Raw genomic sequence first — 26525 nt, 5'->3', positions numbered from 1 at the left:
AACAATGTTAACTAGATTAATTCCTGGGGGATGAATGTTGCTATATGACCAGTTAGTTGGGTCTATGAACTCTGGATTTTAGCAAAATGAGAAGCAAGCTCATTCAAGTATACAAGGTTATGAAGGGACTTGATAAGGAAGACAGAGGGGTGCTGTTCCTCACTGGAGAATCTAGAACAAGGGGACACAGTCTCAGGATAAGAGCCCAATTATTTAATACAGAGACGAGTTGTACAACTTAAGGGTTTCAGATGTGCCATCACTGAATATATTTAAATCTGAGGCACAGAGTTTTGGTCTGTCAGATAATGAAGGGATATGGGGAGCAGATTGAAAAGTGAAGTCAATGATCAACCATGATCTTAATTAATGGAAGACCTAGCTTAAGAGGATCTATTCCTGTTTCATATTTTGATGATAATGTGCTTAGCACCTAAATAAGCTAAGGGATATGGGGATTGTTATAGGAAGGTAGAGTTCCTTTGAAACAGATCAGCCACGATCTGATTGAATGGCAGAATAGGTTCAAAAGCATAATCCAATCCTATTTCTTACATTCTTTCGAAGTTCTCTCTGGAATATTCCCTTTTAGAGTAAATTAACTCTGAAAAAACTAATGTAATGTTCCAACTTCTCTATGCTTCAATGTAATTTTTAATAAAATGTAATAAACAATATGTTATCCAGAGTTGTTGGTTCAAATATTGAGAGTAAGTCTTACAATAGCTTGATGTTGGTAGACAGCAGCAACATGGGAGACTCAAATAAATTATTCCTCCTGACAGTTTTCCTTCACCAACAGTTCTACCACGGTGAATGTACCTCATTCTACCACAACAGTTCCTTCAATTCACTGCCAATGAGACTGGTCCATAAAATATTGCTCCTGTAGTGAGATGTGCCTACACAGAGGCAGAACTACAGAGTCCATTCACAATATATAAAAAGCATTTTCCAAGTTGTCTGAGTAAGAGGCAAAAAATGTTGCATTACAGACACCTAAGATAGGAAAACGGAATTACAGCAATTGAGAAAGACTGATAACAAAATTGGCCACATGGTTTCCCACTTCTTATTTATTTAAATGCTGTATGTTGGTGTGCTGTGACTAAAAATACTGCAGTATTATAAAGAATGCAGTTAACAAAAGTTTGAATTTCAGCGCAGGACTAGTTACAACACAGCCAAATGGAATACTGTAAAGGATTGTCTCACTTCTAAGCAGGTTTTCTACATCTGCAACAGTTAAATCTATTTGACAATTCAACAGAATGTTGCTCAAACAACTACTGAAACATTAGGCTCCATGTTTAGACACCTCGATAATCTTTGCATATTTTTTATATTGATTCACAAGATGTGGCTAGCGAGGCCAGCATTTATTGCACATCCTAATTGCCATCAAGAAATTGTCAGTAAGCTGTCTTCTTGGGCTGCTGAAATTCACGGGGAGTAGGTAAACTTTGTGTTAGGAAGTGAACGATTTTAACCCACTGACAGTGAAGGAACAGCGATGTAGTTTCAAGTCAGAATGGTATGAGATTTGGAAGGTAACTTTCAGGTAGTGCTGTTCCCATGCATCTTAAGACTTAGCCTTCTAGGTGGTAGAGGCTGTTGAAGGAGCACTGGGGAGTTACTGCAGTATACCTTGTTGATAGTATAAACAGCTGCTACTGTGCAAGTGGGCTGCTTTGTCCCAGGTGGTCCAAAACTTACACCCAAAACGTTGACTTTCCCATCTCCTAACGTTGCCTGGCTTGCTGTGTTCCTCCAGCCTCTTGCCTTGTATACTTTAGATTCCAGCATCTGCAGTTTTTTTTTGTCTCGAAGTCTTTGTCCTAGACAGTGTTCGACTTCCAGTTTTGTCAGTAGTTCAACTGGTTGGAAATAAGTCTTCAGTACTACTGCCAAGACGTTATCAAGGTTTTCAGTCATTTCTTGAAAGCAAGTGGAATGAAACAAATTGGCTGCAATCACAGGCACCTGTCATCTTTGCAACTTCAGGAAATTCCAGGAGAGATCATCTACAAGACATCCTGACAGATTATTGCTGCAAATGTGTCAGCTTCATCTTTTGCAATGATGTGCTGGGCTCCCCCATTATTGAAAATGGGGTAATATGGGGTGCCTCTGCCTCCTGTTAGCTGATTAATTGCCCACCCACATTCATGACTAGATTGAACAAGACTGCTGATCTTAGATCTGATCAACTGGTTGTGGGAGTTCCCTGTCTGCTACCCTATATCTTTATAAAAGAAGCTATTAAAAGTGAGATGACAAAGTCTAGAAAGATAGCACTGCCATTACTAAGCCTCAAACCTTTCAGCTATATTATTTCAAATGATGTTTTTTAATTGATTTGCTGTAAGAAAAATCTGTTAAAACACATACAAGATTTAAATAAAGACAGTTTATTACCTCAATTTCCCGCAGTTTGGCACGTTTCTCTTCAGACATTTCCAACATTTTTTGAGATTTTGAATCATAGGGATCTTCCTTCTGTCCAAATGACTCTTCAGATTCAATACCATCATCCTCTTCCTCATCAGACTCCTCTTTAATTTCCTCCCTGTATATCAAAAACACCCAGAATTCACTGCTTTTTGAATATTAAATTGATGACCTGCTGACAAGTGTACTTCTGCCTGTGTTTTACTACCTCCTCCAGATCACCAAAGATCTATCTATTAACATTATACTGGTATCTACATACATATCTTCCAAGATACTGATTAGCACATTCTAAAAATGTAAGAAAATGCTGTGATCAAGGCAGGCAATAAGTATTGACAAAAATTAATGACATTCAGACACTGATAGGTTTAAAACACAATGCGGATGGCAAGCAGCAAAATTTGAAGTGCACAACCATCAACAAAGTTTTCACCCAATTATTTCAGTCTACTTAACTGTAATCAGTTAAGCATTCTTTTACTATTCAAGTAAATGTTCAGTTGCAAATGTTAGACGACGTCTTCTTCAACTGAGAAAAGATGCCTGCACAGACTAGAGGATGTAGAAGCCAACTGCAAAATTACAAATGAGGCAGCCCCTCCAAAACCTCTGACCATTTGTGTGGCTTTGCCTGGCCTATTCCCCACCCATTCTCATGCAATTTCTATAAGTTTCCTTTCCAAATTTTAGTTCCCTCCTTAAACCTCAGAATCCAATTAATAACAGCTATATAATATTTTACTATGGAGCTGAAAAGAAGCAGGCCCTTTTTTTGACAAAGGAGGGAAATGAACTGACCAGGAGGAGTCTGGCATGGAACAAGACTCCAATAAAGCAAGAAACCTAATTTTAATCTGTCAATACAGAGGTCTGAACTAGTAGTTAAAAGAATGATTGTTCTGACCGAGGCAAAAGATCTGCAGCAAAAATAGATGTGTCAAATCCTAGGTCAGTCTTTCATATCAAATTTAAGCAACAGCACAGTTGATAGTAAGGTCACCGTCTAAGGCCTTACAGCTATCGTACTGAACACTAAAAACTGGATAAAACCCTTCAGACTCTATGCTTGACAAGTAATAAATGTAGTAATTGTAAATGTAGTAATAAAGTATTAGAATAACCTGATTTTATTTGTACTTTTTGTAATTTCAACTTTGAAATGTCATGTTACCTACTTCTACAAATTATATGAATAAAGTTTATTCTTCAAATCATAATAAATGTGGGGAAAGCATGGAAAATATAAGTTTCCTTCCAGAGGTTTCCTCAAGTGCTCTTAAAATTATCCCAAGATGTCCAAGTGTATGAAGTGAAATCCTGACTTTTGATGGGTTTCTTCTGCAGGACAAACTGTTCTACTCATGGGACAAACTCATGAAATTCAAACAGCTGCCCTATTAACACAAATAGGATAATTTCTGCTCCAGTAAGATAATATATAAACTTGTCAAATTAGTGTATTAGTCATACGTGATGTTTACTGCAACCTGGAGAAAGGTCTGCAGCTTAGCATGCTTGCCATTACTGGCATTACTCAAATGGTACCAATGCTACTGCGTCTGTAACTTGCATCAAAATAATTTTATATCCTTAGAAATGTAATTTTGAAATAATAATATTCATTTTACAGGAAAATAAATTGAAGACTCCAATAAAAATCATTTAGATTCATAATCCATTAATTTCCCAGAAAACAACAAAAATCTGCCAAGTGAATTTTTGAAAACCATATGAAGTTGATTTCAAATTTAATCCACGCTGGGAAGAATGCCATAAAAATAACAGAAAACAGGCTTCTAGATAAACACCAGAGAACAATTTTCGTCCACTTTACATTTTCGGCCTTCCTCAAATGAAAAACTTCCTGTAAACCAGCAGTGTTTATATTAAAGGATAAAGAACAGAAATCAAGTCTAACAGAAACGATTTGTCAAACTACAAGCAACATAGAGTGCAGTATTTATAATCTTGGAGCATCTCTTCTTTCATCCATCTTCTACATAAATAGTTCATCACAACTAATGTGGACACTTACCAAATGAAACAGAGTAACATTTCAAGCATTTTGTTCCAAGACTCTCAGAACTGCAATTCAAAGGCAGCATCACAAAGTTTAGAATAATGACAGTGAAGAATAAAAGCCTCTCCCTGCCTGGCCACCCCAGAACCTCCTTTGTGGGTCTAGCAAAACCAACTAGTAAATGGCTACCAAGACCACAGTGCAGGATCCCCACATGAACTACTTCTCTGAATCCAGAAAATCCAATTCAAAATTGAAGTGCTTTACCAGCTGTCCAATTCAAATATTCTTCAGGCACAAGATCCACCCACAAATCATACCCTTTAATCAAAACACAAATGAATCACCAAAATAAAAGGCATTAAAGTAGTTTTCAAGTATTGCAATTTGCAGCACCACACAGAAATTTAAACAAACAAGTTGTAAAAGGATGATACCCAAAGTGTTAGCAGAGGCAAACAGGAGATTGGATACTTTATCCCTGCAGAAAGCCTCAAGCTTCACCACATTCCAGGTCCTAAAGTGGCAGGCTGTAGGTAATGTGCCCCTGTACTGTGAAAACAGAACCAAAACATCATCACACCACAGTTTGGTATGATTCAACTACAGACTCCATACAGTTTACAGTCCTTGGAGTTTGTTCACCATCAGTGATACTGAATTGATGTTATTCTAAACATATTGAAAGCTCCTAGTTTACGATCTGTCAAACATACAAATCCAACATGCCTAAAGAATGTCTTTAGGTTGGCAATCAAGGTCAATTCAACATATATTCATGAATCAATTACCCTTGACAATAGCAAAATTGACATCACAGCAATCCTGATATTGCCAATAATTACTAATTCAACTGATTTTTTTTGATTATTCATGTGATTATTACATTCCTAGCTCAGCCAACAGATACTGCCTTTTTCTAATTGCTGTCAAGGTGGTGATGAGCTGCCTACCCAAAAACACTGCACTGCATGGGAGCAGGTACACCACCTGTGCTATTAGAGGGTTCCAGGATTTTCAGCCAGTGACAGTGAAGGAACAATGATACAGTTCTAAATCAAACTGGTATGTGGCTCAGAGGGGAACTTGAAGGTGATGATATTTCGATGTATCTGTTGCCCCTGTCCTCCTAGGGGATAGAGGTCATGGATTTGGAAGGGGCTGTTGAAGGAGCCTTGGTGGGCTGTTGTACCATGTCTTGTAGATGGTTCACACTGCTGCTACCAAGGAGAGAGTGAATACTGATGGTATCAGATGGGACGCCAATCAGCAACTGCTTTGTCCTGGATGAAATTGAGCGTCTTGACTGTTGTTGGAGCTGCATTCATCCAAGTAATTGGGGATATGCCATCACACCACTGACTTGTGCCTTTTAGATCATGGACAGATTTGAGGAGGCAGTTACTTATTGCAGAATTTCCAGTTTCTGATGTGGTCTTACAATCAGGGTACTTATATAGGTGGTGCAGTTCAGTTTCAGGTGAAACTCCAAGGATGTTGAGAGTGGAGAATTCAGTGATAGTTGTCTTGTTGAAGATGATCACTGCCTGGCACACAATACTTGTTACCTATCAGCTAAAGCCCGAGTGCTGTCCAGTTCCTGCTGCATTTGGACACAGACTGCTTCAGTATGAGGAGTTACAAATGGTGCCAAACATTATGCAATCATCAGCAAACACTCCCAATCCTACTGAACGCACTTTAGCTAGAGGTCCTTGTTGCCACATTTGGTCAAAAGATGCCTCGATGTGAAGGGTGATCACCCTCACTTCCCATCTTGGGTTCAGGTCTTTTGACCATGTTTGGATGAATGCTGTGAGATCAGGAGCTGATGAGCCTGTCACAACCTAAACTGAGCATCAATCAACACTTTTCAATCAATTGAAAGTAAACCAACAGGGCAGTAATTGGCCGGGTTGGATTTGTCCTGTAAGGACGTGCCAGGTCAATTTTACACGGTGTCAGGTAGATGCCAGTATTGTAACTGTACGGGAACAGCTTGATTAAGGGTACAGAATGTCTTCAGTGTCCAGAATGTTTTCCCAGCCCACAGCCTTATCAGCAAAGCAATGCCTTCAACCATATCTTGATATCACATGGAATAACTGAATTGGTTGAAGCTGGCAAACATACTCAAAAATATCAAACCACTCAACAGTAAATTCAGCCATGTCCCCTGCTTTTATGCACAAGACCCTGTTTTGGGCACTACATTGGAAATGTGCTTTTCTATCTCATTATCCAAACTAATAAAATAAGACCAATAATTGAAGCCCTAATACAGATCTCTGAATGAAACTATTAGTCACATTAAGCCATTGCGCGTGCCTAACATAATACACCTTTGTCTCTTTGCACTCAGTTGATAAAATGCCTTCAATTCCAGGAGTGTCAATTTTAGCTATCAGTACTCATGATGGATTTTCTCAAACACCTTTGGAAAAATTAATACAAATATCTTACACCAACAAAGTCCTGTTCATGACATTCATGACCTTGCGAATAAAAATTCAGCTTAGTCAGGTATGACCTATTCTTTACAAATCCTTGCTAGCTCTCTCTAATCAAGATGTTCATCTCCTTTTCCCAATTGCAGAATTTTGTAATCCTTGATTACAAATGGATCTGAAATCAACCATTTTCTTTCTCTCACTTCACTTTATTGAAAGGCTATACAATTTTTCTAATGTGAAGGAAGAATTCTCATACCAAAAGAACATTCTAAGATAATAATTACAGCATCTGCAATGTTCTTATCTACACGCTTTAAAACCCTACAACTGAAATCAATTGGTGCTAAGGATTTGGCATTCTTCAAAGCCGTTATCATAGACTCACTACAGGGTAGAAACAGACCAGTAGGCCCAACAAGTCCACACCGAGCTATGAAGAGTATCGTACCCAGACCCATTGCCTGCCCTATTACTTTACATTTCCCCTGACTAATGCACATAACCCACACATCCCTGAACACTATGCGCAATTTAGCATGGCCAATTCACCTAACCTGCGCACCTTTGGACTGTGAGAGGAAACCTGAGCACCCAAAGGAAATCCACACATAGGGAGAATATGCAAATTCCACAATTCCGCCAGAGACTGGAATTGAACCCAGGTCCCTTGTGCTGTGAGGCAGCAGTGCTAACCACTGAGCCATCGATTAGTTGCTTCAATATTGTCATGTTGCTTAAATTAACTATGGTTGAAGAAAGACACATTTTGCCAAAGGTTTTCATCTTGCACTTATCAGGAGGACAATTCACAAAAAAAACCTGAGTAAAGGTAAAACAACATTGAGACAATTTGAAAGGAGTGCAGTGATTGGGTGGACACCTCCCAATTGGCAGGATTCCAACCAACCACTGTCATTTCCAATCAATTAGTATTCTGTCTTGTGAACTATTCTGATGAGTTCAAAGCAAAAAGCTTTGCCAGAAATGTGTACTAAAGAATAGAAACACACGCTCTGCACTACTGAAAGACTATAAGAGTAAAATACTGCCGGTGCGGTCAATCTAAAATAAAAACAAAGTGCTGAAGTGGGAGAGGGAGAGTTAATGTTAAACTTATGTCTTCAGGAGTGAAATTAACTGAAAAATGGTGTTTTTGATGCTGTTGTCAGGAGAGGTGCAGCGAGTGGACAGATAGTGAGAGTGAACACAGCAAAAGACTAGTGGCAGGAAAGAACTGATAACAGTTGTAAAATAGTGTGACAATGGGAAATGGGCTCATTCCACTGACAGCAGAGTCAGTAACATATAGCTAGGGAGTGGAGATGGGGAAAGAGCTTATGCTTTAGAGTTGTGGAACGCAATATTGAATCCTAGAGGCCATAATGTGCCTAAGCCAACAACGATGTGATGTTCCTCTAGCTCGAGGGGAGCTTTGTTGAAACACTATAGTAGGCCTAATAGAAATGTTAACATAGAGAAAGATGGTTTATTGAAATAAGCAACTGAATGGTCAGAGTCATTACTGACAGAACAGAGACATTCTGCAAAATAGTCATAGTCTGTGCTCAGTCTTGCTAAAGTAAAGTTGAATGTAAGAAACAAATACAACTGAAAGCAGTACACATAAAAGACTGCCTTATTTGGAAGGTGTACTTGGGGCATTGAATAGTGTGGAGGGACGATGTGAATGGATTGCATGGGAAGGTGCTATTTGGGGGCTGTGTACAAAAGCAAGTGTCAGAAGTGATAGACTGGGGTGTCACAGAAGGAACTGTGCTGGAAAAACAAAGGTCAGGCAGCATCCAAGGAGCAGGAAAGTCGATGTTTCGGGCATAAGTCTTTCATCAGGAAGGTCTTATGTCCGAAACATCGACTCTCCTGTTCCTTGGATGTTATCTGACCTACTGTGTTTTTCCAGTGCCACACTTTTCGACTCTGACTCTCCAATATCTGCAGTCCTCATTTTCTCACTGTTACTGAGGGAATGGTCACTGTAGAATCCTGTCAGTGGAGAGGTGTTGAAGATGTGCTTCCAGTATTCAGATGGAAGGGCAGAAATGGCACACTATTTATTTTTGTTGAGAGCCAGTCTTTGACTTAGATGTCTGGCATGCTTGACCGCAAATACTGACAAAATAATTACTACAACTTGATTATAGTTATGAAGGAAACCAATTCATTCATCAGATGATTAATAAGTCTTAATTCTGCTTTTGAGCAATTTGGCAATTCACACAAATTCTTGGAGAATTAAATGCCAACACACAACAGGTAGCACAAAGCAACTCACTTAATCTCAATTTTTTCTTCTGATTCTGGATGGTCAAGAAGATCCCATTTTGACATAGTTATTGCTGCAAAAATAAGATTTATATTTCAGCATTTCATAAATAGAAACAGCGTCATTGTGTAAACGTATAAAGTGCCTCATCTGGTTACTACAAATCCAACAATGTATTTTAAACCATTTCATTTTAGATAAAGAACAAACAACTGTGGGTATAATACAAAATACTCCACAGCCATTTACTCAAGCAGCAGACACACTGGCCAGCTAATGAGTTGTATCTGGCTTCCAAATCCTTATAGGGCAAGATTTCACCTCAAAGCTGCCAGTCAATTGGAGAGCTTGCAGCTCTTTAGGCCTAGCAGCATCACTGGAGTACTGCCACAGCTGAGCTTGCATGCAGCTGGAAAAAACAGCATGGATGTGGCATTTCCAGGCAAGGCAGGTGGTGAGGGACCACCTGGTCTCAGTCCAATCAGGCAGGCCACAGCAATGGAAAGGCGTGTCACTACAGAGGAAGTGTTCGTCACTGGATAAGAAACCAGAAGCCACCCACCTTCACCTTGAGTTTACAGGGAAGCTGCCATGAATTAATATGTGGCTGCTCTACTTGCCAGAAAGCCCCTGGTAATGGGAAGAGTCCCTTAACTGGCTAGTTAATTGTTTCAAGTGACCTCTGGATAGGAGGGCCATCTGCCACCTTCTCCACAGCTGGCAAAATGCTGTGGCAATGGGAAGAAAATGGACATGCTATTCCATCCTCTCTTGCTCATGATTTTTCAGTCATATGTGCTACTCAATCTCAGGCTACAAATTGCCATTGCAAAAACTTTCATTAACTTCATCTCTCTTAAGTTGAAGATGAATTTCTTTTTATGATCCAATTTTGATCACAAAACAAATGCACTTATGCAGTTACTTGGTTTAAAAACTGTATTATGCCTAATTGTTAAATGACAAGATCTCCTTGCATCTTTGTGTTATTATCTACAACTTCTGAAATTTGAAACTATGTTTAAAGATATTCAACAAAATGTTTGGGACTACTTAACATACATCTACTTATATCCAAATCTTCAATGAAATACTTAGTTGGAAATTTAATTCTAAAACTTAAATTTCTAATCAGGCAACAGATGATCAAAGTATTAACAAATATTCAATTAGTTTGAAATTGTGCATGAATGATCAGTATAAAGACCAAAACAAACTAAAAATTCATACCATGAGATTCCAACTCAGATTCATCCACAGTTTCCCATTTTGAAGGTGCAATCTTTAACAGTGGTTCTTCCTTTTTAACAACCACGAGTTCCTCCACTAAAAAAAGAGAAACAAATACAGAAATATTCTTTAAAATTGTCACAAACCTATTAACGTGCTGGAAACTTGTAAATGCAACTGTTCTCGTGGGTTACCACAATGCCAATTACAGTGCTATTTTGTTTTTCTCTCTGACAGCTGTAACTATTTTGCAGCACTCTTGTCTGAGTCAGAAGATTGTGGGTTCAAATCCTAATCAAGAACTGGAATACAAAAAAGTCACAAAGTTGACACTCCAATACTGAAGGACTGCTACATTGATGGAGGCAGCATCTTTTGAATGAGATGTTAAAACTGATCTCTCAGATGAATGCAAATATCCTGCAGCACTATTCAAAGAGCAGAAGTTTATCCTTGATATCCTGGCAAGGATTCATCAATCAAATCCCAAAAGAAGTTACCTGCTCATTAAATGACTGTCAGTGGGAATTTGCTTGCCACAGATCCTATGTTGTACCAGGTACTATATGTCAAAGGACTTAATTGACTGTAAAACACAGATTTCTTGTGGTTTGGTAGGATGTCACAAGTACACCATATGGGGAATCAAGGGTTACAGGGAAAGGATAGGAAAGTGCAAGGAGGAATGTGTCAAAGACAAGACCAAACCCCCTCAAAATATAATAAGATAGTCCAGACACTAGCCTTTCCCTATTTTAAAGATGAGCATAAGGCATTGCATTCTGAATGCAATTAGATTGATCAAACTACTCATCTTTAAGCAAAAAAACCCACTTCATTTTACATTACAGTTAAAAATAAAAGAATTGGCTGAATTGTATTTATCAAAATACTTAACAAAATAATATATTAACTACTACTAATGAACTGTTCCAAGTCTCGCAGCAGGAAGAGAACCCCAGCTTTTAGCTGGAACAGAGAGAAGAATAAGAGATTCCACATTCCACTTCAAGTCCCCAGCAACTGTTAAAAGCTAAAACTAGTAATCCTGGTTCTGAGGAGTTTGACCCCACCCATTCAGGCTGCAGCTACTGTTCCAACTTTTTAAAAAAAAATCCCAAGGCTTCACAAGCTGTCAGACCATACTTGGAGTATTGTATGTAGTTTTGGTCCCCATATCTCAGAAGGGATTTTCTAACCCTGGAGCGTGTTCAGAGGAGATTCACGAGAATGGTCCCACTAACGTATGAAGAATGTTTGAGGACTCTGGGTCTATACGGGATGGAGTTTAGAAGGATGACAGGGGATTTAATCGAAACATACAGAATACTGAATGGCCTGGACAGAGTAGATGTTTTCATTGGCAGGAGAGACTCAGACTCGAGAGCACAGCCTTAGAGTAAAGGGAAGACCTTATAGAACGGAGATAAGGAGAAACTTCTTCAGCCAGAGAGTGGGGAATCTATGGAATTCACTGCCACACAAGGCTACGGAGGCCAGGTCATTGAAACTGAAATAGACAGATTCTTGAGTATCAAGGGTTACTGGGAGAAAGTGGGAGAATGGGGTTGAAAAACCTCTCAACCATGATTGAATGGTGGAGTAGAGTTGATGGACTGAACAGCTCCCACGTTTTATAGTCTTTATTGGCTTTGAGCAGACTGCATGTCACTTCTATCTCAACCTTTCTTCATCAGAAACCAAAAGGACAAAATACACCTCAAAGCCATAGCACTGTCATAAATGTCAGAATAGCCATGATCCTATTGAATGGCTGAGTAGGCTCAAGGCCATACTCCTATCCCTATTTCTTAAGGTCTTATATCCCTACTGGCAATTGATTGATGGCCTATTATCTGGTGGTTACCTCAGTGCTCAGCGAGATATTGCTATGCTTCCCTTACCAGAATAGTAGTAACACTTCAAATCTACTTGAAAATGCCTTATAGCCGATCAAGATGCCTCAAAGATTTGAATGGTTCAAATGCATTAAACGTCATCTTTTCTTTGTAAAGGCCAGTGACCAATAATGAAGTCACCTTTGACAGAATACTCATACATCTTCAATTTCAACGACCGAATACAAGACAGAATACAGTAAGTTGGGTTCCACAGGATTGAAACTTCAATATTACTGAACTTCCCCTTGTGAAGTTATTCAAAAGAACATCAATTGCCCCAAAATACCACCAAAATGTGCACAGGTTTAGTTTCTATTTAAACCTTGCTAAACATGAAAGCTGTTGCAAAATAAATGATTTTTGTTTCTTAACTAATGAGAACAAATCCAATAATTTTTTTTGCACCACCAACTACCTGCTATTTTGATAATTCTTAGAAACATTAATTCACAAAAATGGTCAATGGCTATAGATATTGCATCTATAACAAATTACCTTAAAACAAGTATAATTGATAACTACATTAAAATATTTTAAATTCAAATATTTCCAATATTAGGTAAAATAATTACCATTCAACTCAAATATTTCTATCATTAAAATAAACCTGCAAGTGCCAACAATACTCTTATCATTAATAAGCAGTGTCAATATTATTAATGCGCTTACTTGGCATTCCATCAAGGTCATCCTCAACTGATTTCAAAGGAATCCCATCAATATCATCTAAAGGTGCTCCATCGAGTGGGATACCATCAATTGGCAATCCATCAACATCATCTAATGGAGCAAGTTGGTCACCATCAATTGGTGTACCATCCACATCATCAATCACCTGAATAAACATAAATCAGATGAACACAAGGAATACTTGATTCAACTTTAATACTGGTAAACATGCAAATATCCTAGGTGATGCATACAGTCAGCTAGCAGGTACATTTAAGATAACCAAGGTGGTCATAAAAACAATATTGATTAAAATGCAAATTAGTTGGATTTCATTCACACAATATTTTAGAATGTGATATATAATTAAGACAAGGTATGAAGCATGCTTCCAATGTCTATACAGTACTTGGTGGTGGTGGAAATAGTTCCCAAAGCTTTCCTGCACTGGAATGCTTGACTGGCCTGCTGTGGACTACTGATAGCCACTAATTTAAGCAATTGAAATGAAATTGTCCTTTTATTAAAATACAAAGAGAAATATGGATAGCGTGTTCTGGTTGAAATTAATTGTGCAATTTTCAGGCATTTTAATTTATGAGCTTTAACTATTACAGGTGTACTTGTTTACTTAATGACGTCAACTTTATATAAAAGCTTATAGCAGAGAATAAATTCTGATTGGTAAATATTTATTAACACTAATTGGGTTACTGTGACTCAGCAGTGTTGCGGAGCTGGTTAAAAGTATGGGAATGATTGTGGGAATGGGAGCAGTGCAGAATTATTGGAGAACGAGAAGCCTTTTTGCCTAGGGAAAAAGAAATGGTAGCAAGTCAGAGAATGTAGTGGTGGGAGCCACATTTGTCTAAGTGCTGAATCACAGGAATAACTGTAACAGGGTATAGGAACATTTGAGAAAGGGTCATTGGACGATACTACTCAATCAGCTGTCCTCCAGGATCTTATGAGTAGAACTAGAGTGTAAGAGTCTGGCAATACTGAGCATGAGTAAATCACACAACACTACATCTATAGTGAATCTGATGGTAATAAAAGTGGATGGTTACGTTTTGAAGTAGTGTACAGGATAGCTTGGTAAGGTATGCTGTGATTTGTGACCAGTGATGGGGTACAGCGTTATGAACAATTAGAGTGAAATACTGCAAAGAAAGGGTATGATAATTTCACATATGACAAATTGCAATAACTGCACAACAGACTCAAGGCTCTCTAACGTGAAAACTATGGCAAGAGACCAAGAAATAGAACCAAAAGACAAAAATTTAACTTTATGAAAATTAAATTGGGGAGAAGTATCAGGAAAAACATTTGTGCACAACACCATCACTGTGGTTCTGTTCGCCGAGCTGGAAGTTTTTGTTGCAAACGTTTCGTCCCCTGTCGAGGTGACATCCTCAGTGCTTGGGAGCCTCCTGTGAAGCGCTTCTGTGGTGTTTCCTCCAGCATTTATAGTGGCCTGTCCCTGCCGTTTCCGGTTGTCAGTTTCAGCTGTCCGCTGTAGTGGCCGGTATATTGGGTCCAGTTCGATGTGTTTGTTGATGAGTTTGTGGATGAGTGCCGTGCTTCTAGGAATTCCCTGGCTGTTCTTTGTTTCGCTTGCCCTATAATGGTAGTGTTGTCCCTGTCAAATTCATGTTGCTTGTTGCAACGACAAGCAACATGAATTTGACTGGGACAACACTACCATTATAGGGCAAGCGAAACAAAGAACAGCCAGGGAATTCCTAGAAGCATGGCACTCATCCACAAACTCCATCAACAAACACATCGACCTGGACCCAATATACCGGCCACTACAGCGGACAGCTGAAACTGACAACCAGAAGCGGCAGGGACAGGCCACTATAAATGCCGGAGGAAACACCACAGAAGCGCTTCACAGGAGGCTCCCAAGCACTGAGGATGTCACCTCGACAGGGGACGAAACGTTTGCAACAAAAACTTCCAGCTCGGCGAACAGAATCACAGCAACGAGCACCCGAGCTACAAATCTTCTCTCAAACTTTGAACAATACCATCAACAGTTACAACTTATCAAGCAAGACAACAGGTAAAATACTGAAATGTTGAGAATACAAATAGTGGCATAGTAGGTGATAATATAATAGAAGGATGAGCTTCAGAGAGTTAAATAGCAGTTTTACAATAAGCTAATAACTTTATATCTTATATACTCATGTGAAAATCTATCTTGTGTAAAAGTTGACCTTAGTTTTTCAGGGGTCTCTTCCTGACCATATATGCAGCCTTAAAGGGCACAGTATCTGGATACTACCAGAACGCACTATATACAAAGGAACCTCAATTATCTGGACGAGATGGGTGGGCACTATTTCGTTCAGATAATTGATTATTCTGTTAATTGATTTCCTCTGGGGCTCGGAGTTTCTGTGAAGTCTGCTCCCTGTGCAGGAGACTAAGCAGCAGCACACTGCGCGTGAGCCCCCGCCCCGACTGCCCCCAAACCGTCAGCCTCCACCCTGTCCCCAAACCCCGTAAGCCCCCCAACACAGTTTGCCCCCAACACCTTCCGCCCCATTGCCCACCCCCAAATCCGTCCACTCCCACCTTGCCTGCCCAACAGCGCCTCCCCAACCCCATCCACCGTCTGATCTGCATCTGTGCCCCCGCCGACCGCCCCACTCCCCCATCTGCGAGAATGGACACCAACAGTAAGACTGCTGCTGCCTATGTGGGGTAAGTCTCCAAATAGCACACTTGCACACACACACTCACTTTTTACTGCAACTACCGGACAATTTTGGAGAGATTATCTGTGGAATGGGGGAGGTTTAGGGGTGTAGAACTCCAGGGAGAGTGTGGGGGAAGAGAGATGGAGGGTGGGAGTTCAGTCATTTAGAGATGGTGCCTGGACTTTCCAGGACTGTTCTCGGCAGCATTTCAGTGAGCCGAGTTCATTTTTAATCATTGTATTTGTAAACAAAAGACGCGAGCAGGGTTGAAACAGCTCTTTGATGTAATGTTTCTATCGGAATCTTGAGATCCCCTTTGGATAATCCGATATTCAGATAATCAAGGTTCCTTTGTAGTTACCTCAAAATTTCATTACCAGTATAAGAAAATTTGATGTGCTGGTATTTACCGATAAACTATAGAACTAAGCTGTATATACAGTAAGAGTGTTAATATGACAAAGCAAGCTACGGTAAATGTGTACTCTCTACAGTAGGCTTTTGATGATCATGCTTCTGAACACCGGTAGGCTACTGGTAAATTACGGCACAAATTTACCTGATGTCCTAACCATCTGCTGGTATGCCGATTAACCTTTGTATGTATGTGCAGACCTACATACACTTTACAGTACTGGTAACTGGAAAACGGTACAACAGTACCATTCTACCATAGCAGGCAGAATGGAGACAGTTATTTTATAGATAAATATTCAATAATGGCCATAACTCTTTTTCATTTTTTTTTCTTTTATGTAGAGCTCTGGCTCTTGTTTGTCTATTTTGGACTCATACCAAACATGAATTTCATCCCATTGAAAACAATACTCGTGTAATAGTCGACCCCTTAATTTCAGCTTAAAAAAACTCGCTAAAAAAATTTGACTTTTACGTGAGTATATATGGTATTTTCAAGCTTTTTTTAAAAAAACTATTTTGCCATTTTTTCCATCATAGGAAGCAGAAAAACAATGTCAAATATGTTATCAGCATCTGACTCAACAGCTACCTGTAAAAATAGTCTGCTCACTGCTGAATTAGTTGATCACAGCTCAGGCTCAAATGTTATAATTACCTTTCGCATCTCTTTGAGAAAGTAATGGGCTTAGCTGCTGTGTTACAACACCAACCATCACAATTTGAAGTTAAATCTACAGAATCGCTACTAGTGACATTAGCTGACATCTCCAGAACTGAGAAAGCGAATTGGAAGGGATGAAAAGAAAACAAGTGTAGTTCATTCACCATGTACTGGTGTTAAAAGGGTAATCTAGGTAATACTGATACATACCAGAGGTCTTTCTGATAAGTCATCATCCAGTTTCATTAATCCAAGGAATATATTCTGCAACCTTATGAGGAATGGCTCTGGATACACTGCCCAGTCCTCCCATGCTCGAAAGCAAGTCATTATCCTTTGCTAAATAAAAACAAAGCACAATCATTTTAAATATGGTATGAATTCATACCATATTCATTCCGCCAAATATTATTTTAATTCTGAACCTTGTTGAGCATGCTTGGATGAAAGGTTTAAGTTACAGTTAATCCGGGCAGGTAGAACTGTATAAAATATCCTGATACAATGAGCTGCCGTGTATGGTCACTGTAGGACAACTAAACAAACTTAAATGAACAACTAGAAATGCAGCAAGTGAACACTAGTTACTACTTTTACAAAAGGGATCAGACCACTGATGGCTATTAAAATAAATCTATGACATTACTGCACCATAAATTTAACAAATGCAGCAAATTAAAACCTGACAAATAGTAACCATACCAACGTTTTTAAAGAACACACTGAGAAAATGACACAGAATTAGTGCACGATGGCTCCATATGGCAAACTTGGATGTGACTCCTATGAAGCACCTAAAATCACCTCAATGCCGGTTTGTCAGATAGCGTGTTCATAAATCTATCTGTAATTGGGATGACAGACCTGTCAATGCTCACTGCTTTGAATTATGCTTTAAAGTAATAATCTGCTAAATTACTAAAGGATAATCAGTCTTTATGGAATCCAATTTCAGCTGAAGTCAATGCTGCCAAGAAAGCAGAAGGTAAAACATTGGATTTAAAAAAAACTTCCCTTATTCATAATTATACATTCATAATCCCAAGTAAAATCAATTTGGGGACTATGTCTAATGCCTCATGAAACTGCCACAATTTGGCATTACTTTTGCCTTAAGAGAACATAATATTAACAAATAGGAAGATGATCCAATTTTAATGCAGTAAGGGTGTTATCTTCTATGGCTGCACTGACATCTTAATGCTGCATCAATTATGTGCTATTCCCAAGCTCGAAATTCTCAACCCTGACTATATGTGTCACGCAATGAGAAGCCAATCTATTCCCCATGACTACCCGCCAAGAATATTATATAAAGAAAAGCATCAAATCAGATCTGAGCATGATGAAAATTATGTACACACAACAGCAAATTCTAAACGGGTAATCAAGCAAAACTGAGATTTCATGCAGAGATACTTATCCTATACTGCATGACAAGTGGTCTCTGTAAAGGGAAACCCATACAGGAAGACAATCTCTTTCATTTAGTTTATTTCCCTGGGTCGAAATGTTATTGGATTGCATTTGTTTCCGTGTTTTTTTAAAAAAAATAACTGAATTCAGTAGAATATTAGCAATTTTGAGGAAATTTGTAGCTCAGGTTGATGTTAAGTATGTAAGTTAGCTCGCTGAGCTGCAAGGTTTGTTTTCAGATGTTTTGTCACCATACTACGTAACATCACCAGTTACCCTCCGTTAACTGTCTGTTCAACTGTCATGTCTAGAAATGGGAACACCTAAGGGATCACCAATATCAGGTCTCATAGTGGAAGCAGTAATGCAAAGACTTGAACAAGCTGCCCCTCCCATCCAACCCAAACTTTGGGTCTGTTATGTGAATGACACTTTTGTCATCACAAAACAGAACAAATTAGAGCAAACACACCATACCAACAACAATATCTTGACAGGCATAAAATTCACAGAAGAGGAGGAGAACGACAATAGACTCCCATTCTTAGACATGACAGGTGAACGTTCAGTTAACAGAGAGCTTCAAACCAGCGTTTACAGAAAAACACACACTGACCAAATACTTAACTTCAGAAGCAATCGCCCCAACACCCAAAAACAGAGCTGCATCAAGACATTTCAAGGAGCTACATCACACTGCAGCACCCAAGAACTACAAAAAGCAGAAGAAAAATATCTATTCAACATCTTCAAGCCCACAAACCTACCAACACGCTTAAACAGCGACTAATGAACCTAACAGATTCATTAGATATCAATAGCAAAACTAACGCCATTTGCAAGATACCAGACAAGAACTGTAACAAACACAGACAAACTAACAGGAAACTTGCCCCCAGGATACACAAACATCAACTAGCCACCAAAAGACATGACCCACTATCACTAGACATACACACAGACAAAGAACACCACATTGACTGGGACAGCACAAACATCCTAGGACAGGTACAACAAAGACACGCAGAAGAATTCTTAGAGGCACTGTATTCTAACCAGAATTCCATCAATAAACACATCGATTTAGATCCGATCTACCTCCCCTTGAAAAAAACCCCAGAAATTACATCATCCAACTTAAGAAACCAAGACCTATAAATAGAGAGACGGACATATCACCAGCACTTTACCTGAGACTCTGTCTGATAATGTTATCTAGTATGGTGACAAAACATCTGAAAACAAACCTTCCAGCTCAGTAAGCTAACTTACTTATCAGTAAAATATGCTTCCCTGATTGATCACTCCAGTAATCAACTGCAAGGAACATCCTTAAATCTGTCGCATTAAAGACAACAGACTCAATTTAAACCTCAGCAGTTGAGTGCCCCTAACCCAGATAATGAGATGAGGTCATCCAGGTATCAGGGTAGTCCAAAGTCAAGTAGTCACCATGTTCTCTGAAATTAAAATAAATGGATCCAAGTGACAAATGGAAGATGGCAAGGAAATTGTTCTTCTAAAAATAAAATTACAGCTAGACAAATTCATGTTCTACTAAACCAAGCCACACTTTGCACAAAAGAGAACACCGTGTTCTTTCTTTCCTGCAAAAACATACCTTGAATTGTTCTGCTTGAAGTCTTGCTTGAATCACTTTATGGGCCTCATGCATATCTGTAAATATCTGAGGGAGCCTGGTTTCAAAACTGTTAAAGGAATAAAATAATCTTTAAATTACACGGATAATATCTTTCCAAAAATCATCTTAAAAGACTGATAAGGAAAACAAATGAAACTTACTATTTCCTATAGTAAGAGGCATTGGCTACTTTAGCACAAGAATTATAGAGAATGTCAGACACCAAGTACAGCCTTGCTATCTGCAATGAAAAATATTCATGAATGGGTTCAGTTTTTGAAATCCAAAAACTGTCTCTTATAAACAGTATTACATGCACAAGTATGAATTTAAATTTGAGCAATATTCTAATTTACTAGCCCACGGAATCAGATTACAAGTTTGCTGGAAAACTTCAACAATGCCAAGAAATATAATTAAACCTTAATAAGATTTCAATGTTGGAAAGTGATGGTGAACGATTGTGGCACAAAGGAATGACCAACTTTTTGCATACTTTAACACAGGCACACACAACATTTAACTTCTGTAAGTTTACCTTTTTCTGCAGTGGAGTTTGTAAAATAGACAGTGACTCTGCAATGCAATCCACTATTTCCTCAGCAGCCTCTGCATTATTCAAACAAAAGACCATAGCATCTCCTATGTCGTTTCGATGTGGTGCCAGGCCTCTCAAGATATTCTCCAATTTATCTCTCTGCCTGTAACATTTTATAACATTAGGTACACGCTGCAAATTATATGTTAAAAGATCTACATCGCAAATCAAAACAAAGTACAAACAATTCTCATTTCTAAATTTTTTTTTCGTTAAAAGCGGGCTTTACAGGCAAGACCAGTGCTCATCTCCTATTTCCAATTGTCTAGAGATCAGGTACAAGTCAACCATATTTCTGTAGGTCTGGAGTCATCTGTGGGCAAACCTGGTAAGGATGATAGATTTGCTTTCCTAACGGACAGATGGGTTTACAGTACGTGACAGCTGACAATGATTACTTGGTTGGCATTCAGCCAACTTTTTATTCTAGTTGATTTTTAATTGAATTTAAAGTTCACGATCTGCAATTGTGGGATATCAACCTACATGCCCAGAACATTAGCCACGAGTTTTGAATTACTAGTCCAGTCACATTACCACTATGCCACCATCTCTCCAAATGCAGTAGGAATCAAGTAAAAGTTCACCGTCACAATATCTACAATGGCAATGCTTACTCTGCTATTATATTTGTGAAAAGTATAGGGACTTGACCATCAATGATCAAAACCTAGACAGTAATTTTAAAACTAGCATTGTCCAAAAAACTTTACATTTTAGGAAACGAAGTCTCATTTCCAATGCTGACAAACATTACCAATATCATTTCACGGGGCACTAAAAGTTTGAAACGCAATTGTTCAATTTTTTGGTTTGCACTTAGCAGTGAAGTGAACATAACTCCCACCAAACTGAAATATGAGCTGAAATGTGTATTTCAAAGAAAAAAAGCCATTTGAATGATATAAATCATATTAATGGTCAGTCAGCAATTGTGGGCAAGGATAAGACAGCCTTTCCACAATTGCCACAAGCTGCTGGTTTAGTCACATCACTGTTAGTTTTGTGAAAATGGTTTCTTGTAGTTAACTGCCCAGTGAAAGGAGCTGCAGTGTTGGAAACCAACTGGCAATCCACTGAGTGGAGGATCATGATTGGAGGTCAAGGTACCCCTGTGCAGCAATTGCTGCCATATTCCAGTCAGTAAAATCTTCAAAGTAAAGGCACTTTGACAACTACTGTGAAATGCAAAGTATGCAAGATGGGAGGGGATGCAGGCAGGTGAGACTACGGCAAGGTGCTAAGTGGGTGGAAGTGATTCGGAATGTGTGAGGCATGACAGGTGACAAGCAAATGAGTTCACAGAGGCAGAGTTCAGGTGCTCCAGGGCAATTAGGGGCAGCAGTTAGTAACAGCTATTTTTGAGAATGCATGTGCAGGCGTGTGCATGCGTGGGCAAGTGCACATGTGCGTATGTGCGCGGAGGGACTCTATGACTAGCCAGGAGTGAGAGTAGGTTTTGATCCTCCAATTTTAGCTGCAAAATGATGAAGACAACTCGCCAAAACTTCTGATTTAAGAGTCAGCGTCGGTGTATCTCTGAGAGGTTTCCACATACTGGGCAATTGTCATTGGAAGTTTAAACTTCTTAGACAATTATCGCATATTCAGTATGACAGAACCTTGTCATGATGGCACTACTGGACAACTAAGACCCTGAAATAAATCTGATTGATAGATCATATTGTTATTTCAGTTGGTATGGTGGTCAGTCACTAAACATAGTCACAAGATGGTGAAGAGCTTCTTTAATAACAAAGTTTTAAAGGACACTATTACACCAAAGAAAAATCTAAGGAAAATCTAAATATGGAATACAGTTTGAAAGATCTTATAAATCACAGAAAAATAAAGGCTCATACCTTACCCTACACTTACCCTTCACAGAAGTAACCCACATAAAACAGTATGCCACTATTTTAAAATACAAACTCTAGAACTTACACAAAAAAAAAACACTTCTCATCATATTTCAAAGAGGTGCCAATGTACAATTTCAGGGTATATCTAGTCTCAATCACTAGATATAGAAAGATCTGGGCCAATATCAAAGATATATGTAGATATTAAAGACCGCATTACTAGTGTCTTTTTCCAATTGCAGCTTACTGTTACCTGTGAGCGAGGGTGTTGAGAGCAGGATGGACTGGGAAGTATGTAAGCAGGATGACAAGCAAAACAGCAAATGGAACTAAGCGTTAAGCCGGTGCATAATGATGTCAACACCACCAGATATACACCAATGGGCAGAGTTGGTGGCAATGTGTAGAAGTAGGTATATAATGATATACGACACTAAATCCTACATTCTGCCCCAGAGTGATAGCAGAAGATACAACATTCAAAATGTTTTGGCTTAAATTAATGCTGCACAGCTTACTATAGTGACTTGGACAGCCCAAAAGGTCTTCAGAATCAAGCCAGAAAAACTATGCTGAATCCAATCTTACCCAAAGACACCAGCAGACAAAAGCTGATGTTGCCAGTCAAACAAAATCATTCATTTATTGAGAGACTGATAACATTTTTCTTATTTAAAATATCATGTTATAACAGCAAAATATTCTCTGGCATGATTTCTCTTTCAATTGGGGGGGAAAAAGTGATAACTTTTTGCCTGTCATAGCTACATTGTTCTAAGTGTTCAACAGCACACTTAGATAGTTCAGTAACAACTAGGGTAGTGGTGAGGGTTGCCATGGGTCTCAGCAGTCTGGTGTTAAGCAGTAAAATTAACCAGCAACACTATTCCAAAGTATCAATTCTTGGAGCACAGGTGGGATCCGAGTCAGATTTGATCACTTCCATGGCCAAGTAGTCTACAAATATAACTACGTAGGTTCACACATCAATATCAATCCCTTTGCAAAGCATTATCAATCATATGACACCAATGGAACTGAACTTCAGCAGGAAGGAGTGTAGTTTGCTTGAAGTGCAAGCTAAAATTGCTCCAAGAATGCACTCAACACTGAGCTGGATTTGATGAGGTGAAGCTACCATGCATACTTATTAGCATAAGACAAAACACACTGTCTGCCAGATTATCAGGAATAACTTCAGACTGCAAAACATGGACAGTGTGCTCAAGGTGTTCAGGCGCATTAAAGAGAAGGGGAAAAAAAACCTACATGCCTTAAGGAAGGAGACATATCTTTCCATTTAAATAAAATTTCTGCAACAGCAGTGCAAACATATTGTTTCAACTGATTGTGGGTCAGGTGCAGGTAGGGCACGCTCAGGAATCAAGCACAACAGAAACTCACTACGCTGATCAGACACGGATTCCCTGTTTTACTGGCAGCGACTGGTTTAAATTAAACAATAAACTACTGAACTCGAGGAAAATATCAAAAACATGAGAATAAAGCTGCTAGATGAGCTTTTTTTAAAATAAAGTTTAAAAAAAAGATTTCACTAATACAAAGATTGAGTATTCCAGCAGTCACTTCCATTTTAACTATGTGAAATTCTTACAGACAATAAATCAGGGATTTGCCACCTTACAAGTGACAACATTACTCACTCATCCTTCAGTTGTCCTTTCTTCACTGGTTCCTCTTGTTCAACAGGCACTTCCATTTCTCCATCCTCCGGCATGCCATGCAAGTAGGGATTCATAGGTGGAGGTTTCCACACTGAACCACATTTAAATATTCGGAAATCCTCTGTTCGCCATTTAGTTGGAGAATCACCCTAAGTGCAGAGAAACAATGCAAGTAATTTGGATTTCAAAACCCCATTTTAGCTCAGATTTCTCTAAGTACATAAGAATCAGAGATGTACAGCATGGAAACAGACCCTTCAGTCCAACTCGTCCATGATGACCAGATATTCCAACCTAATCTAATCCCATTTGCCAGCACTTGACCCATAGCCCTTTAAACCCTTCCTATTCATATACCCATCCAGATGCCTTTTAAATGTTGCAATCGTACCAGCCTGCGGAACTTCCTCTGGCAGCTCATTTCATACACATACCATCCTGTGCGTGAAAAAGTTGCCCTTTTGGTCTCTTCTATATCTTTCCCCTCTCACCCTAAACCTAGGCCCTCTAGTCTGGACACGCCCACCCAGGGAAAAGACCTTGTCTATTTACCGTATCCATGCCCCTCATGATTTTATAAACCTCTATAAAGTCACCCCTCAGCCTTCGACGCTCCAGGGAAAACATCCCCAACCTATTCAGCCTCTCCCTATAGCTCAAATCCTCCAACCCTGGCAACATCCTTGGAAATCTTTTCTGAACCCTTTTCAAATTTCACAACATCTTTCCAATAGGAAGGAGACCAGAAATGCACGCAATATTGCAAATGTGACCTAGCCAATGTCCTGTAAAGCCACAACATGACCTTCTAACTCCTATACACAATGCTCTGACAAATAAAGGAAAGGAAACGCCTTCTTCACTATCCTTTCTGCCTGCAACTCTACTTTCAAGGAACTATGAACCTGCACTCCAAGGTCTCTTTGCTCAGCAACACTCCCTTGGACCTTACCAATAAGTGTATAAGCCCTGCTAAGATTACTTTCCCAAAGTGCAGCACCTCGCATTTATCTAATTTAAACTCAAAAGAAATGCTGGTGTAAATTAAATAATTCCTTATCCAGCATTTAGTTACCTTTTAATATACTAGTAAAATACATATGCAATGTGTTCTATTTTCCCTGAATGGAACAGTTGCAGATGAAAATTAAGTGAAGCTAACTTATTGTTAAGCGAGCCTACTAAAACAAAATTTGTTACATTGAACGAATTCACGGAATTTGTTTTGTTTTTAACTTTTACTTACCTGCAGAATTGAAAACAGTTTCCACCTATAGTATACATGCGCTGGGTTCTTGTTGTCAAATAGAAACCTGGTAAAGGATTTGATGAGAAGAATCACCACACCATTTTACTACATGAATAGAAAAAATAATTAAAGTCATGAATATAATATCAACTCTTACCTGAACTGGGGATTATTAATTTCACGATTCATAATTAAAGCTTCAAAAACTGGCCCCTCACGCACTACAAATTCAATCATTCGATGGATTAGACACAATAGGTTCCTAACAGAACAAAAGAAAATTAAACATTGTTCAAAAATACTCCATTATACACATTTTAAATAGCAAAGACAGACATACTTTCAAAAATGAAAGCCATTACACAGCAATTAAATCAACAGAAATAAGACAAGAGAGTTGATGCTGTCCCCTTTCTCAGTGAATCCACAATCTCAAAGCAAATGGTGCAGTGTTTCAAGATATATAAAGCAGATCTCCAATCCAACCGAAAACGTGCACAAGTACAACCACCTACATTTTACTGCATTACTTACTACTATCAGCTACTACAGGCAATATTTTTGCAATTGCGTTTAAACTTTAAAAATTGTATGAATTTTGTACTCTTCAGTGTGAAGGATGTTGGTGTTGGACAATGGAATACTTCCATTTTGGGAAACCAAAACAAGCATCAAACACAGATAAGAATACGAAAAGTTAGATGTTACTTTGCTCCAATGATAAGCTTAAGACCCAACCTCGAAAGAGCTCCCCAATTAAACTGATCTTTTCAATTTCCCATTTCTCAAGTATGATTTTTAGTTTTCTCGTCTAGTCCCACTCTCACTGGGAAAAGGACTGAATCTGTCCAAAAATATCTAATTTCAAGTTTTTTTTTACAACTAGAAAACAGATGAGACTGGGTCAAATCTAAATCCAGGACTAAGGTGAAAGGCTAGTTGTAACCCACTGCACCATCCAGTCCGACTTCCCCATCAGTAAAACTTGATTTTTCAGCACATTCCCAAACTTTTGGATGGTACATTTTTTTACAGTTGGACTCATTTTCACTTTTTAACCAAAACCAAAAACGCAGAAATTGTATTGTGCACACATTTAAGGAATAATGACAACTATTAACACCAAATTACAGCTTGTAACTCAATATTTAACCTTTTAAAGCCACAATATACAATAAGACTTTTCAAGACATTAAGTTAATTTGCAGGGATATATTTACAAGATGGTGAAATGCAATATTTTGAAATAATACTTGTGCATTGGAGG

The 26525-nt window shown here is 38.7% G+C and overlaps 1 protein-coding gene across 2 annotated transcripts in view; it reads right to left on the bottom strand.

Moving 5' to 3' along the window:
* u2surp (U2 snRNP-associated SURP domain containing) overlaps positions 1-26525 on the bottom strand; it is a 65177-nt gene that overhangs the window by 4997 nt on the left and 33655 nt on the right. For both annotated transcript variants that reach the window (XM_087992205.1, XM_043704395.2), the window contains 11 exons: positions 25416-25520; positions 25256-25322; positions 23989-24158; positions 20403-20565; positions 20026-20105; positions 19844-19931; positions 17017-17145; positions 13009-13174; positions 10439-10534; positions 9218-9281; positions 2419-2569 (listed from right to left, as the gene is read on the bottom strand). In XM_087992205.1, coding sequence (XP_087848331.1) covers positions 2419-2569; positions 9218-9281; positions 10439-10534; positions 13009-13174; positions 17017-17145; positions 19844-19931; positions 20026-20105; positions 20403-20565; positions 23989-24158; positions 25256-25322; positions 25416-25520 — 1279 coding nt within the window. The remainder of the gene's footprint in view (positions 1-2418; positions 2570-9217; positions 9282-10438; positions 10535-13008; positions 13175-17016; positions 17146-19843; positions 19932-20025; positions 20106-20402; positions 20566-23988; positions 24159-25255; positions 25323-25415; positions 25521-26525) is intronic.

This window comes from Chiloscyllium plagiosum, unplaced genomic scaffold (assembly GCF_037043375.1).
Source record: "Chiloscyllium plagiosum isolate Xiang-an unplaced genomic scaffold, Cpla_swu_hap1 HiC_scaffold_11, whole genome shotgun sequence".
Taxonomy (NCBI): domain Eukaryota; kingdom Metazoa; phylum Chordata; class Chondrichthyes; order Orectolobiformes; family Hemiscylliidae; genus Chiloscyllium; species Chiloscyllium plagiosum.
The sequence above is the reverse complement of the archived record's forward strand: the minus strand, read 5'-3'. Positions and strand labels throughout refer to the sequence as shown.